Source organism: Vigna unguiculata, chromosome 3, assembly GCF_004118075.2.
Source record: "Vigna unguiculata cultivar IT97K-499-35 chromosome 3, ASM411807v1, whole genome shotgun sequence".
NCBI classification, from domain to species: Eukaryota; Viridiplantae; Streptophyta; class Magnoliopsida; order Fabales; family Fabaceae; genus Vigna; species Vigna unguiculata.
Genome location: NC_040281.1, coordinates 19234551 through 19246314, shown reverse-complemented (window position 1 = coordinate 19246314; position 11764 = coordinate 19234551). Strand labels below are relative to the sequence as shown.

Below are 11764 nucleotides of genomic sequence, written 5' to 3'. Positions count from 1 at the left end.
TTTGTCTTCTTCTTGCCTCCTATGAGGTTAACACATCAAGAAAAAGGTCGCACCCAACCCGGTTATCACTCTTAGGGTAGAACCATTTCTTGTCACGCCGTATAATCACAATTCATTTTACATACATGCCTTCGATCATTATCTTTATTAACTTATTCACTTTAACGAATATTGAGTGAAATAGAATGTTCAAAAAATTTTGTTAAGATTGATTTTAACTAGGTTTTGATACTATGTTAAAAGTGGACTTTAAATTTAATTTAATCCCACAAAATCTATGTGTAAGGTGAAGTTTGCACCTTATTTATATATTATAAATTGATTTTATCTCTGATCGATGTAGGACTTCCACAGTCTATCGGTCCTTCAATCCATCAAAAATTGTTCTAGCTTTTTTCACATTTATTACTTCTCACTCTCCTTTCTTTCAGCATGTTAATAATTTCACCTTAAACAAATTAAATACTTAATTTAATATGTGTGTGTGTTAAATATGAGTTAGAATCCTTAATTATGACTCAATATCTTCTGTGAAAAGTATATGCGTTTTAGTAATAAATTTACTTTTCATGAGACTTTTGGTAAAACTTTAATGAAGATATAATAATTTCTTAATTGGACTTTAAATACTTTTAACTCATTGGATGCTTTGGAAGAAAAAACTAAGCTGAATACAATTTATCTCATCCTAACAATATGTTTTAGATAGAAAACTTCAACATGATAATTTACTTCTATAAAAAATTTGAAACATTTTATAATAAAATATACTATTTTGATAACAAAATTTAAAAAATTGAAATATAATAAATTTATGAGTAATTTAATTACTTAAAACTTTATAAATTCAAGTTCAACTTTTTAGGTAAGAATTTAGAATCATTCAGATTTTATCATTTTTCTTCTCTTTATATTTTTTTTTTCGATTTGACCAGTGTCATTGGTTTATTTTTATTTGGACATCTTTGAATAATTAAGGTTGAAATATCATTAACCTAAAATTTTCTTTTATTGATGTGTCAATAAGAGCTTTATTTATGTTAAACTTGACCAAAACATTTTTCTATCATCATTATTAATATTTGTTATGATATACGTCAATGGTATGTTTCTACTAACTTCAATTAATTAATTTCTTTATCAACATCACTAATGATTTATAAATGATATTAAACATAATATTTACTAACATTAATCAAGTTTTTCTGGACCAATATTGATAGAATTATTTCTAACTAATGTCTTTCAAGGTTCTTTTTATCAATGTCAAAGAAAATAATTGTTTTTCTGGATCTTGAGGTAAGAGAGTTAAGATTTTAATTAAGTGCTTCGAACAAAGAAAGTATAAAACATGAATACACTTTAGATGATACTTTCAAATAGATCATGTGAGGTGCGAGTATTAATATGCCTCATGAAACCTGATAAGTTGATCAATAATTGAACATAGTATCAATATAGACATAAATTTTTTTTTTTAAGTGTGTTTAAATTGCATGCTTATAAAACCCTTATGAAAAGAATGAGAGCTTTTAAAAACTAGAATTTTAAAATCAGTTTTTGACAAATTGTTTAACACGTAAACAATTTACGTCTATCATCACTTACCAAACGCAACAACATTGAGAAAATTTTGAAAAGTTGATACACAATTTAACCTTCAATTTCTTTTTTTGTAGTTGACACATAATAATATCAATGAGGTTATTTTTCAAAGGATAAAACCATATTTTTTATTAAAATTTTCTACGGTTATTTTTTTTATTGATGTTGCAAAACTGATTTTATACCGATGATACTAATGGTATTGTATATAGTAATTTTTTATTTATTGATATAACTAGTAAAATTAAATTCTGTTTTCTAAAAAGTATTTCAAGAATTAAATAATTTAAAAGAAATCAGTTCAAATTTAGTTTATTAAACCTTTTAAAAATATAAAATTCTCTTAAAATAACACGTTAAACTAAACACGGGTACACATTTATGAAGAAAGAATATTGTAATTGGAGATTTTGTCCACGTAAGTTTGCATTGAGTTACAGTTGTGAAGTTTGGTTTCAATATTGGTAATAAAACAAAGCATCTAATTTTGAATGCATACACGTTGACGCCATTTTTGGTGGCCTAATAAGCACCTTTCAAACATACGCATTGCACATAAAGTTAAAAAACTAGGAGAGACCACAATATTAGGAAAGGGGAAAAAGAGAACAAACTCTAATAGGTAAAGTGACAAATGACCTAAATTCTCTCACAGTGCTCCCATTGATTCATTGGAAGAATTAAATATTGGGAGAGGGAAGTGGGAAACACTCACATGCCTAGAGTTTAGTTTGCAAAATTAGATGCGGAAGAGAATTTCAATTTCAATTTCAATTTCAATTTGAGAATTTAATGGTTCAAATATCTGAAAAAATATTGTATATGCAAAGTGTTATTAACCTAATTTTAGAAGTGTAAGAAAAGATGATCTCTCTACAGTTGTTTGTTCTACTACTACCTACTACTCTTTTTTTGACTATGGGTCCTGCAATGGCAATTTTGATAAAGTACGGGGTATCTAATGCCATTCTGAGAAAAAAGGTTATGCTGATTGTTGAAATTTTGGTTCCATGCAGGGGTACTTTTGGAAACACAAAAGTACAGCTAAACAAACAGACGCACGCACGCACACAGCTAACGACTTAGCGTGAGGAAGTTGTCTACTGCCATGGATGGATAGGGATGTGAACACAAAGCAAACCAAAGTTAACAAAGCCTCTCATTTCTGCTCAGTGGAACTATGCCTTTTCTGCACCCATTTATTCATATTGCTATTATAAAATTCTGTTCAAAATATGCAATAACTTACTTTCTTTTTATGTCCATAATAAGCGTCTTAAAATAATCTTTTTATTTTTATTATTATTATTATTATTATTATTATTTTATGAGTGGATAGTTTGGAAAGAGATAATGCCCTATAATAATATAGAAAACATTTGTGCTGTGCTACCGTATTCTTATCATCTCGCCTTGCCAAATTCTCCTATCACAGCTCGATGAACTCGTCCTTTTAAGCCTTTTTAGCTTCTTCCTTTGAGTTTAGTTGTTGCCTTGCTATTTTTTTTTTTTTTTTACAGTGTGCGGTTCTAAGAATAGGAAATCTCTCCAACACATTCACGTGCTTGTGTTGTTCTTGTTTGGTTCTAGGGCCATGAAGTGCAAGCTAGAGCTTCTTTGCTGAGTGATAGTGAAAATCGAATCTTTTGTAGGTTTAGTTTTGGCCCTTCCTTTTTGTTCTGCGTCTTGGTTGGTAGCTGCTGCTAGCTGACAAGATAATAAGGAGTATCAATTTCTGTTTAGAATTAGAAACCCAGAATCTTGTGATTCTTTTATTCTTTAAAGGGTATTTGAATTTTCTTATCTGCCTCAAAATTTCAGTGTTCATTTGCATTTCTGAATTTTAAGCTATTGGGGTGGATAAGACAGCATCTTATCAAGGTCACATCCCTTATTATTATTATTATTATTATTATTATTGTGTCCTTTTTATTTTTTTTCTTCCCCTTCAACCTTCTTGTTTTTAGGAATTGGGTTTGTGCTGTAGTTCTTCAAAATCTTAAATTTCCTTCAGTCACAAGCCTAAAAAGCTTTTAGTGAATAGGGATGCATGTGTGTTAGCGTCGAGGGGATTCTGTGGATTTGACAGTGGTTCTCTCCTCTCACACAAGCCTACCTGGAATCAGCTAGTGTTGACGCCCACAACCTCTTGGAACTGTTTCTTTTTTACTTGTGTTGGTTACTGTTGTGGATGAGTTTGCTCCATGTAGTTGGGTTTGGTCTAAAAGTGGGGCATCTACTTTTGGTGCTATGTTGCTGGGTTGTATCTGTTCTTTACCTTAACTGGTTCATTAGCAGTGGAATTATGGACACCAAGATGGGGTTTCCAGGTGGGGGTGGGGGTGGAAAGATGTGGCACAAATGGTGGGAGAAGATCTCTGGGCAGGGTTGCAAAATCCACCAACAGTACTACCAGTATATTGGCTCTAAGAGAGTGAAGAGAGCGTTGTGGAGGAAGCTTTTGCTGACATGGGTGGTGGGTTGGATTATAGTATCATTGTGGATCTTGTGCTACTTGAGCTTGCAAGGTATTGAGAAGAGGAAAGAAACTCTGGCAAGCTTGTGTGATGAAAGGGCTAGGATGCTTCAGGATCAGTTTAACGTCAGTATGAACCATATCCAAGCCATGTCAATTCTGATCTCCACCTTTCACCATGCCAAGAACCCTTCAGCCATCGATCAGGTACTACTCTTTATTTGCCCTTGGAAATCAGGACCTAATTCCTCACCTTTTACTTTTTGTTCTCGTTTATTATGCTCCAAGGAGATATGTTAGCAGAATTTTTACGCACACGGGGTTATGAGGAGTTGTTTCATTGTCATTAATTAGGGTGTGTAACAGCATTCCCCAACCTCCCCGCCCTCTTTTCTGGAAAATATTGGGATTTTAATTTTATCTTTTGCTGCCAAGGTTGTCGAACTTGTACTGCTAGAAAAGATGGAATAGATACCGATTTCTTTTGACCTATTGTCTCACCTCTGCTAATCAATCCAACTTCCAAAACTTGCAGAAAACTTTTGCGAGGTACACAGAAAGAACAGCTTTTGAGAGGCCTCTTACAAGTGGTGTTGCATATGCTGTAAGGGTGCTCCATTCTGAAAGGGAACAGTTTGAAAAGCAACAAGGTTGGATTATCAAGAGGATGGATACTCTAGAGCAGAACCCGGTTCATAAGGATGATTACGTCCCAGAGGCATTGGAGCCATCCCCCGTCCAGGAAGAATATGCTCCTGTCATCTTTGCACAAGATACAATTGCACATGTGATTTCTGTTAATGTGCTCTCTGGAAAGGTAGGTTTCTTATACTCGTCAAAGTTTAGGTGGAGCTCATCTTATGAGCCATATATAGTGATTTATGAAAATGCTATGCAATTGACTTGGTTGTTTTGATGATAATTTTAATCCATCCATTCTAAGCTCTTTATTCCTGGTTGTACGGTTTTTGACTGCTCTTCTAGTGATCATTCACTATGTTATGCGAGAAAACTTTTGAAGAAGAACTATGTATGCTCCCTGATCGTTGTTTTTGTATCCTTATTCTTCATTTCTCTTGGCTGTCCTGATGGGACCGTTCCTAATGGAGAATAAAATACGTGGATAGTGTCTAATTTGATGAATATCACAAAGCTGAGTTTACACACGTTGTTCCTGTTCCATACCTGAAATCTATTGCAAATTTTCTGAGTTATGGTTGTCTCAGTTATTCACCTGTTTTTCAACAGGAAGACCGTGAAAATGTGCTGCGTGCGAGAGAATCAGGCAAAGGAGTTTTAACTGCACCCTTCAGGCTGCTCAAAACAAATCGTCTGGGGGTAATCCTGACATTTGCCGTCTACAAGAGAGATCTTCCATCAAATGCAACCCCAAATGAAAGAATTCAAGCAACTGATGGGTGTGCCGAAACTTTTAATTTTTTTGCATTACTTTCATTAATTTTCTCTGGTCAGTTTTTTAATCAATCATATAATTTAAATTATTCCCTTCTGGTCATCTAAATCTCTGTAGTAACTAGTCTACTAAGTATCTAATCACTGTAATTAAATTTTCAGAGGGAATATTCATGAACTCTATTAATGTAAGAAAGGTGAACAGTTATTGGTTCTTTCTTGTGATGATTAAAATTTTTAAAGTAACAAATCTACTTTTAAATTCAATAAAGCTGATATCAAAAACAGAAAAAGATTATGAACACAATTAAAATGATAGCATTTTTATGTCTTCACTGCTGCTTGCTGGCAGGTATCTTGGGGGCGTCTTTGATGTTGAGTCATTGGTGGAGAAACTACTTCAGCAACTTGCTAGCAAGCAAACTGTAATTGTTAATGTGTATGATACTACAAATCATACTCATCCAATTGCCATGTATGGTTCAAATGAATCAGGGGATGAGTTCTATCATGTCAGCACTCTTAACTTCGGAGACCCTTTCAGGAAGCACGAGATGCACTGTAGGTAAGAGTAATGCCATAGAAAGAGTCTAACATCTCCGTCATCCTTATTGCTCAGTGTAGTTTGTATGAACAGCGGTGCCACCTTGAAATAGGTAGAATATATATTAAATACAAGGTGTATTAATGTCATATGAATTAATAATTCACAATCTTGTGCTGTGGTTTTTTCTGCTAGCTGTACTTAGTTTAGAGTTCTTTTATCTTGTCACACTTTTTTGGGTGCATTGATTCTAATGGCTTACATAAATATTACAACGATTAAAATTTGCTTGGTGTCAAAAGACTTGAGCTATTCATGAAATTTAAGTTTGATGCTATCACAGGTTCAAGCAGAAACCACCATGGCCATGGTTGGCAATAACTACGTCATTTGGTATTCTTGTTATTGCATTCCTTGTCGGATATATTTTCCATGCCACTGTGAATCATATTGCCAAAGTAGAAGATGATTGCCGTGAGATGATGGAACTTCGGGAACGAGCTGTGGCAGCTGATATTGCAAAATCCCAGGTATGTAACTGTTTTTAAAATATACTCTTTCCTTGTTTTGGCTTAATTTATTTTGGTCATGTGGGCTTAATCAACTATTACTGCAGTTTCTTGCTACTGTTTCCCATGAGATCAGAACACCAATGAACGGTGTTTTAGGTGAGTTGTATTCTATCTATGTTTTAGTCTGCAATATCCAATGTTTAACTATAAGCATTTCACAAAAACGAAGAGCTTGTTCAGCCATGACCCTGCTCTAAATTTGAATTTTCAGGGATGTTGCATATGCTCATGGACACAGATCTAGATGTAACCCAACAGGAATATGTCAGGACTGCACAGGAAAGTGGAAAGGCTCTGGTGTCACTTATAAACGAGGTTTTGGATCAAGCTAAGATTGAATTTGGTAAGCTAGAGCTTGAGGCTGTGCTCTTTGACATACGCGCAATTTTGGATGATGTTTTGTCACTATTTTCTGAGAAGTCTCAAGGAAAAGGAGTAGAGGTAATATATCTCTTGTCTACTGTTGCCTTTTTATTATATGATTGGATTTCCAAAATGTGTGTAGTCTAATTATAGTTAATAGCTTTTTGTAATTTTTTTTGGGAAGCACAGTTGGCAGTTTATGTGTCAGATCAGGTTCCAGAATTTCTAATAGGTGATCCAGGAAGATTTCGACAAATAATTACCAATCTCATGGGTAACTCAATTAAGGTAAGTTTATAGGTAGAGAGAAGAGCATTATGCATAACTGAAGTTGCTTAGTCTGGTGCCCAAGTGTATCATGAAAGTCATTAAGTGATCTTACCTTGTGCTATATCCTTGCCTAATAGGCATGCTACAGTTGTTATAGTCTCATGAAAAAAAAAATCTTCTATTAGTGTTCTAGCAAACCATGACTATTAGTGTAGCAAAAATTGTTGTGTATTTCTTGAAAGTATCATCGAAACTGATTCTGAAATTGTTTTGTAGTTCACTGACAAAGGACATATTTTTGTCACTATCCATCTTGTTGAGGAGGTTGTCCATTCAATAGAGGTTGACAAAGAATCCAACTCAGAAAATACATTGAGTGGCTCCGTTGTAGCTGATAGTCGCAAGAGCTGGGAAGGATTCAGGGCTTTCAGTCAAGAGGGACCTCTTGGTTCCTTTTCATCACCCTCGAATGATCTTGTCAATTTGATTGTATCTGTTGAGGATACAGGTGAAGGCATTCCTCTTGAATCTCAGCCCCGCATCTTCACCCCATTCATGCAGGTAGGTCCATCCATTTCCAGAAAGCATGGAGGAACAGGTATTGGCCTAAGCATTAGCAAGTGTTTGGTTGGTCTCATGAATGGAGAAATTGGATTCGTGAGCATACCCAAGATTGGATCCACATTCACTTTTACTGCCATATTCACCAATGGTCACCGCAGTTCAAACGAGTGTAAAATTCAGCAAACAAACAACCAACCTCGGTCTGCATCTTCAGAATTTGAGGGGATGACTGCATTAATTATTGACCCAAGACCTGTTAGAGCAAAAGTGTCAAGATATCACATCCAACGGCTTGGCATTCATGTTGAGATGGTTTCTGATTTAAACCAAGCTTTGCTAGCCATAAGCAATGGGAATATAGTTATTAATATGGTCTTGATTGAGCAAGAGGTTTGGGATAGAGATTTAGGCTTGTCATCTCACTTTGTCAATAATACAAGGAAAATTGATCACGGGGTTCCCCCAAAGCTGTTCATTCTTGTTAATTCTAGTAGTTCTTTTAAAGCTATTGTAAACCTGGGTGCTGATAATCCTACTGTCATTACTAAACCTCTTAGAGCAAGTATGCTTGCTGCCTCACTACAACGATCCATGGGTGTCCAAAACAAGGGAGCTCCTCGAAATAGAGAACTCCAAAGTTTGTCTCTTCGCCATCTTCTTTGTGGCAGGAAAATTCTAATAGTAGATGACAATGCTGTGAATCGTGCTGTAGCAGCGGGTGCATTGAAAAAGTATGGGGCAGACGTGGTTTGTGTAAGCAGTGGGAAAGATGCCATCTCTTCCCTGAAGCCACCCCATCAGTTTGATGCCTGTTTCATGGATATTCAAATGCCAGAAATGGACGGGTATGTATGCAACTGGAATACTTTCTTTAAGAATCTGATAGAAAAATAGAAAATAGTTTTTAATTCTTTTATAGATCTCAGATAATTGCAGTATTTACTGAACAGTTTACATCAAAGGAAAACATTTTGCGTTACAAAATTGTGAAACAAACTAATTTATATTAGCACACAAGGTTTTTGGAGTCTAACTTGCCACTGCAATATTATAATTCATTTGACATTTTCTGTACAAAAGCCTGTCCCATTTAGTGAGGTCAGGTACACAGATCAAATGATGCCATGTATAATTTCCCTTAATGTGCTTCTAGACCTCCCTCAATCCTTTTTTAAAAGGACTAAAAACCATGCAATGTACTCTCCACATTGTGCCTCTATTGACCTGTACATGCATCCAAACAATCTTAATCGATTTTGTCATTTTCTTCACAGTCTACGAATATCTCCCAGTATACAAGAATTCAGTATCTTGTTCTTTCTTACGTAGTCTCTATCTTCAAGTACTCATTTTTGTTATTCCCACTTTTTTTCTCTTTATGTGCTTTTAAAACTCAACCTTTACTACCATAAAGTATATTGATCATATAATAGTGGACTGAAACTTCTTTTTAAACTTGGTAAGCACATTGCAGTCATAAATAACCCTCAGAGGGCATTTGGTACCAGAGAATAAACCACTGCATTCGATTTCCAATCCTTGACCACAATAATAGCCACAATCATTTCCCCCCACCCTATATACCGAAATATAAATTTATTAGTGTCTAATTCCTTTATTTATTCTTCAACCCATACATGATGCGAATTCTTCGAGACTTATCCTCTAATGTTCCAATATTCCAAGCATGAAGTCTAATCAGGCACCGCAAGAGTAGTTGCTTTTACCCACATTTGTAAAGAAAAATGTGAGAACTCTTGTTTATTGAACATTACATTTGAGAGTTTGATTTAGCAGACATAGTTCATTTGACATTGTACTCAAGTCATACAAAGTGATATTTTCAAGTGATGACCTAGCATAAATAACCCATAGTTAGTGATTTGTGTTTTAACTTTCAACAAATTTCATGTGGGTTGTCAAGGGTCAAACACAACTCTCCTTAGTCCGGGCTTTGGGAGCCATGGACTCATAAAGGGAGATAATTCATTTGACAGTTTAAATAAAAATTATTTGAAGTATTAATTTATCTACTTTTTGTATCTAAATCCTTATCATCGTGTTAGAATATGTCAATGACAATTCTTTTCCAACAGTTTTGTAGCAACAAAGCAAATTAGGGAGATGGAGCAAAGTGTGAACAGAGAAGCATCAATGGATGAGAATGTCAGAAATTGGCATGTACCCATTTTAGCCATGACTGCAGATGTGATACAGGCTACACATGAAAAATGCCTAGGGGGTGGCATGGATGGGTACGTTTCAAAACCTTTTGAAGCTGAACAGCTCTATAGAGAAGTCTCACGGTTTTTCCAGTCATCTTGAAAAGAAAAATACAGTGCTGATCTAAAACAGAGGATTACTGATAATGGAAGCATAGCCGTCTGTACTCCATGACACTCTGAAGTGGATAAATAGGTTCAGAAGTCTCTTGAGAGTGTTTTAATACTTGACCTCAAAGTTTGGTGGTTGGTCACTAGATACCGAAGAATGCTATATTATCTCATCTGAAAGAAAAGGAAAATGGAACAAAGCGGGGAAAATATTGTAGAAGTTCAGAAATGGTTCATTCTACCTTTTTGACCTATTTTGTTGTTATTTCTGCTGTGTTTTAAGGTCCCCGGTTTAAAACATTGTTTTTGTGGCAGGGAGTGTACATAGGAGCCAAGTTTGATTGGTTGCAATTGAGTTGTAATTGGTTGTTAAGGGTAGTATTAAAACCCATTATTCTTCCATGTAAATCAGTCGAAACGATGGAGGCTGATTAGAAGACTAGGGTGTATTGTAATACGGTTCTAGAGTCTCATCCTTGTGTATGTAATAATACAACTTATAGTAATCTAGCCTAGGCACGTTACATTTTATGTGTATTGATGCATGCATCACAAGGGCTTGATTCAGGTGAAAGGAAGAAAATTAGCTTCTTGGCATCAAGGGGAGGAAGTGCACCATCAAATCTTTGTACATGACTCACAATAAAGATGGTGATTGATGTATCACACCAGCTTGCTTCCTTATGTTCTTAACCGTGCTGGAATTAGGCTTGCAAACATGTAACTGATACATTATACTGTAGTGTTTGAATGATCCACCATTTTTTGGCCGATTTGTACAATTTCTAATTCTGAATTTCCTTTGCCTCACTGCTTTGGTTTGCCTTAACACTTCGTGGAATATCTTTTCTTTTATTTTCGATCTTAATTGTAAATTTTAAAGCCCCATGATGTTAGGTATATCACTCACTGGGTTTACAGGTAACAACTTTATTCGTCCTTCAGATTTAACACAAATTCTATTATTCTTCATTCACTGGGAGAAGCACAATTGGGCAAAAACAGTGTTCTTTCTTTTTGGTGGCTATAATCGATGTCTCCCAATTCCAGCTACTCCGTCTGTTTATTGGTCAATCCAGATAACTACACAAAAAATTTAAAAAAAAATATCAATATAAACTTATTTTTAATATATCAAGTTTTGGATAATGACTAAAAAGTAAATAAATAACAAGCCAAAAAGGAAAAGATTCTATGAAAAGGTTTCCATGAGTTGAGTAAGATCAACAGGACATGAACTGTGACTTGTGAGTGAATAGTTTTAACTTGTCGCCTGAAAATTTTCTCTTAGTGAAAAATAAAACAAAATTCCAAAAAGGAATACAAATTGTGAATCTGAATGACTAAAAAGTTGAGAACGAACTGTAACGTCAACGTACATCGGAAGTTGCAACACCTTCACAGTGAATGCAACAGTTTGATACCAATGCCAAATCGTTTGAGTTCGAAATTCGATAAACTAATTGTTAGAAAATAATTCAAGGCATTCGCATCTCCAGAAAGTTACTTGAGTACGTTTCACTGCAATAGAACTGATATTTACATTGACTTTTTCTCCGAATGATGCAAGTTCCAGATACTTGATTCTACAATAATTAACACGCCTACATCGATGAGCAAGTCA

At 34.9% G+C, this 11764-nt stretch overlaps 1 protein-coding gene across 1 annotated transcript; it reads left to right on the top strand.

Annotated features, from left to right (window-relative positions):
• Positions 1–2992: 2992 nt before the first annotated feature.
• Positions 2993–10950, top strand: LOC114178028 (histidine kinase 3). The gene is made up of 10 exons (XM_028063702.1): positions 2993–4288; positions 4617–4898; positions 5330–5499; positions 5847–6059; positions 6382–6568; positions 6655–6706; positions 6822–7051; positions 7163–7261; positions 7520–8652; positions 9904–10950. Exons 1-10 carry the CDS (start codon positions 3797–3799, stop codon positions 10130–10132), a joined length of 3087 nt encoding a protein of 1028 aa, XP_027919503.1. The 5' UTR covers positions 2993–3796; the 3' UTR covers positions 10133–10950.
• The last annotated feature ends 814 nt before the right edge of the window (positions 10951–11764 follow it).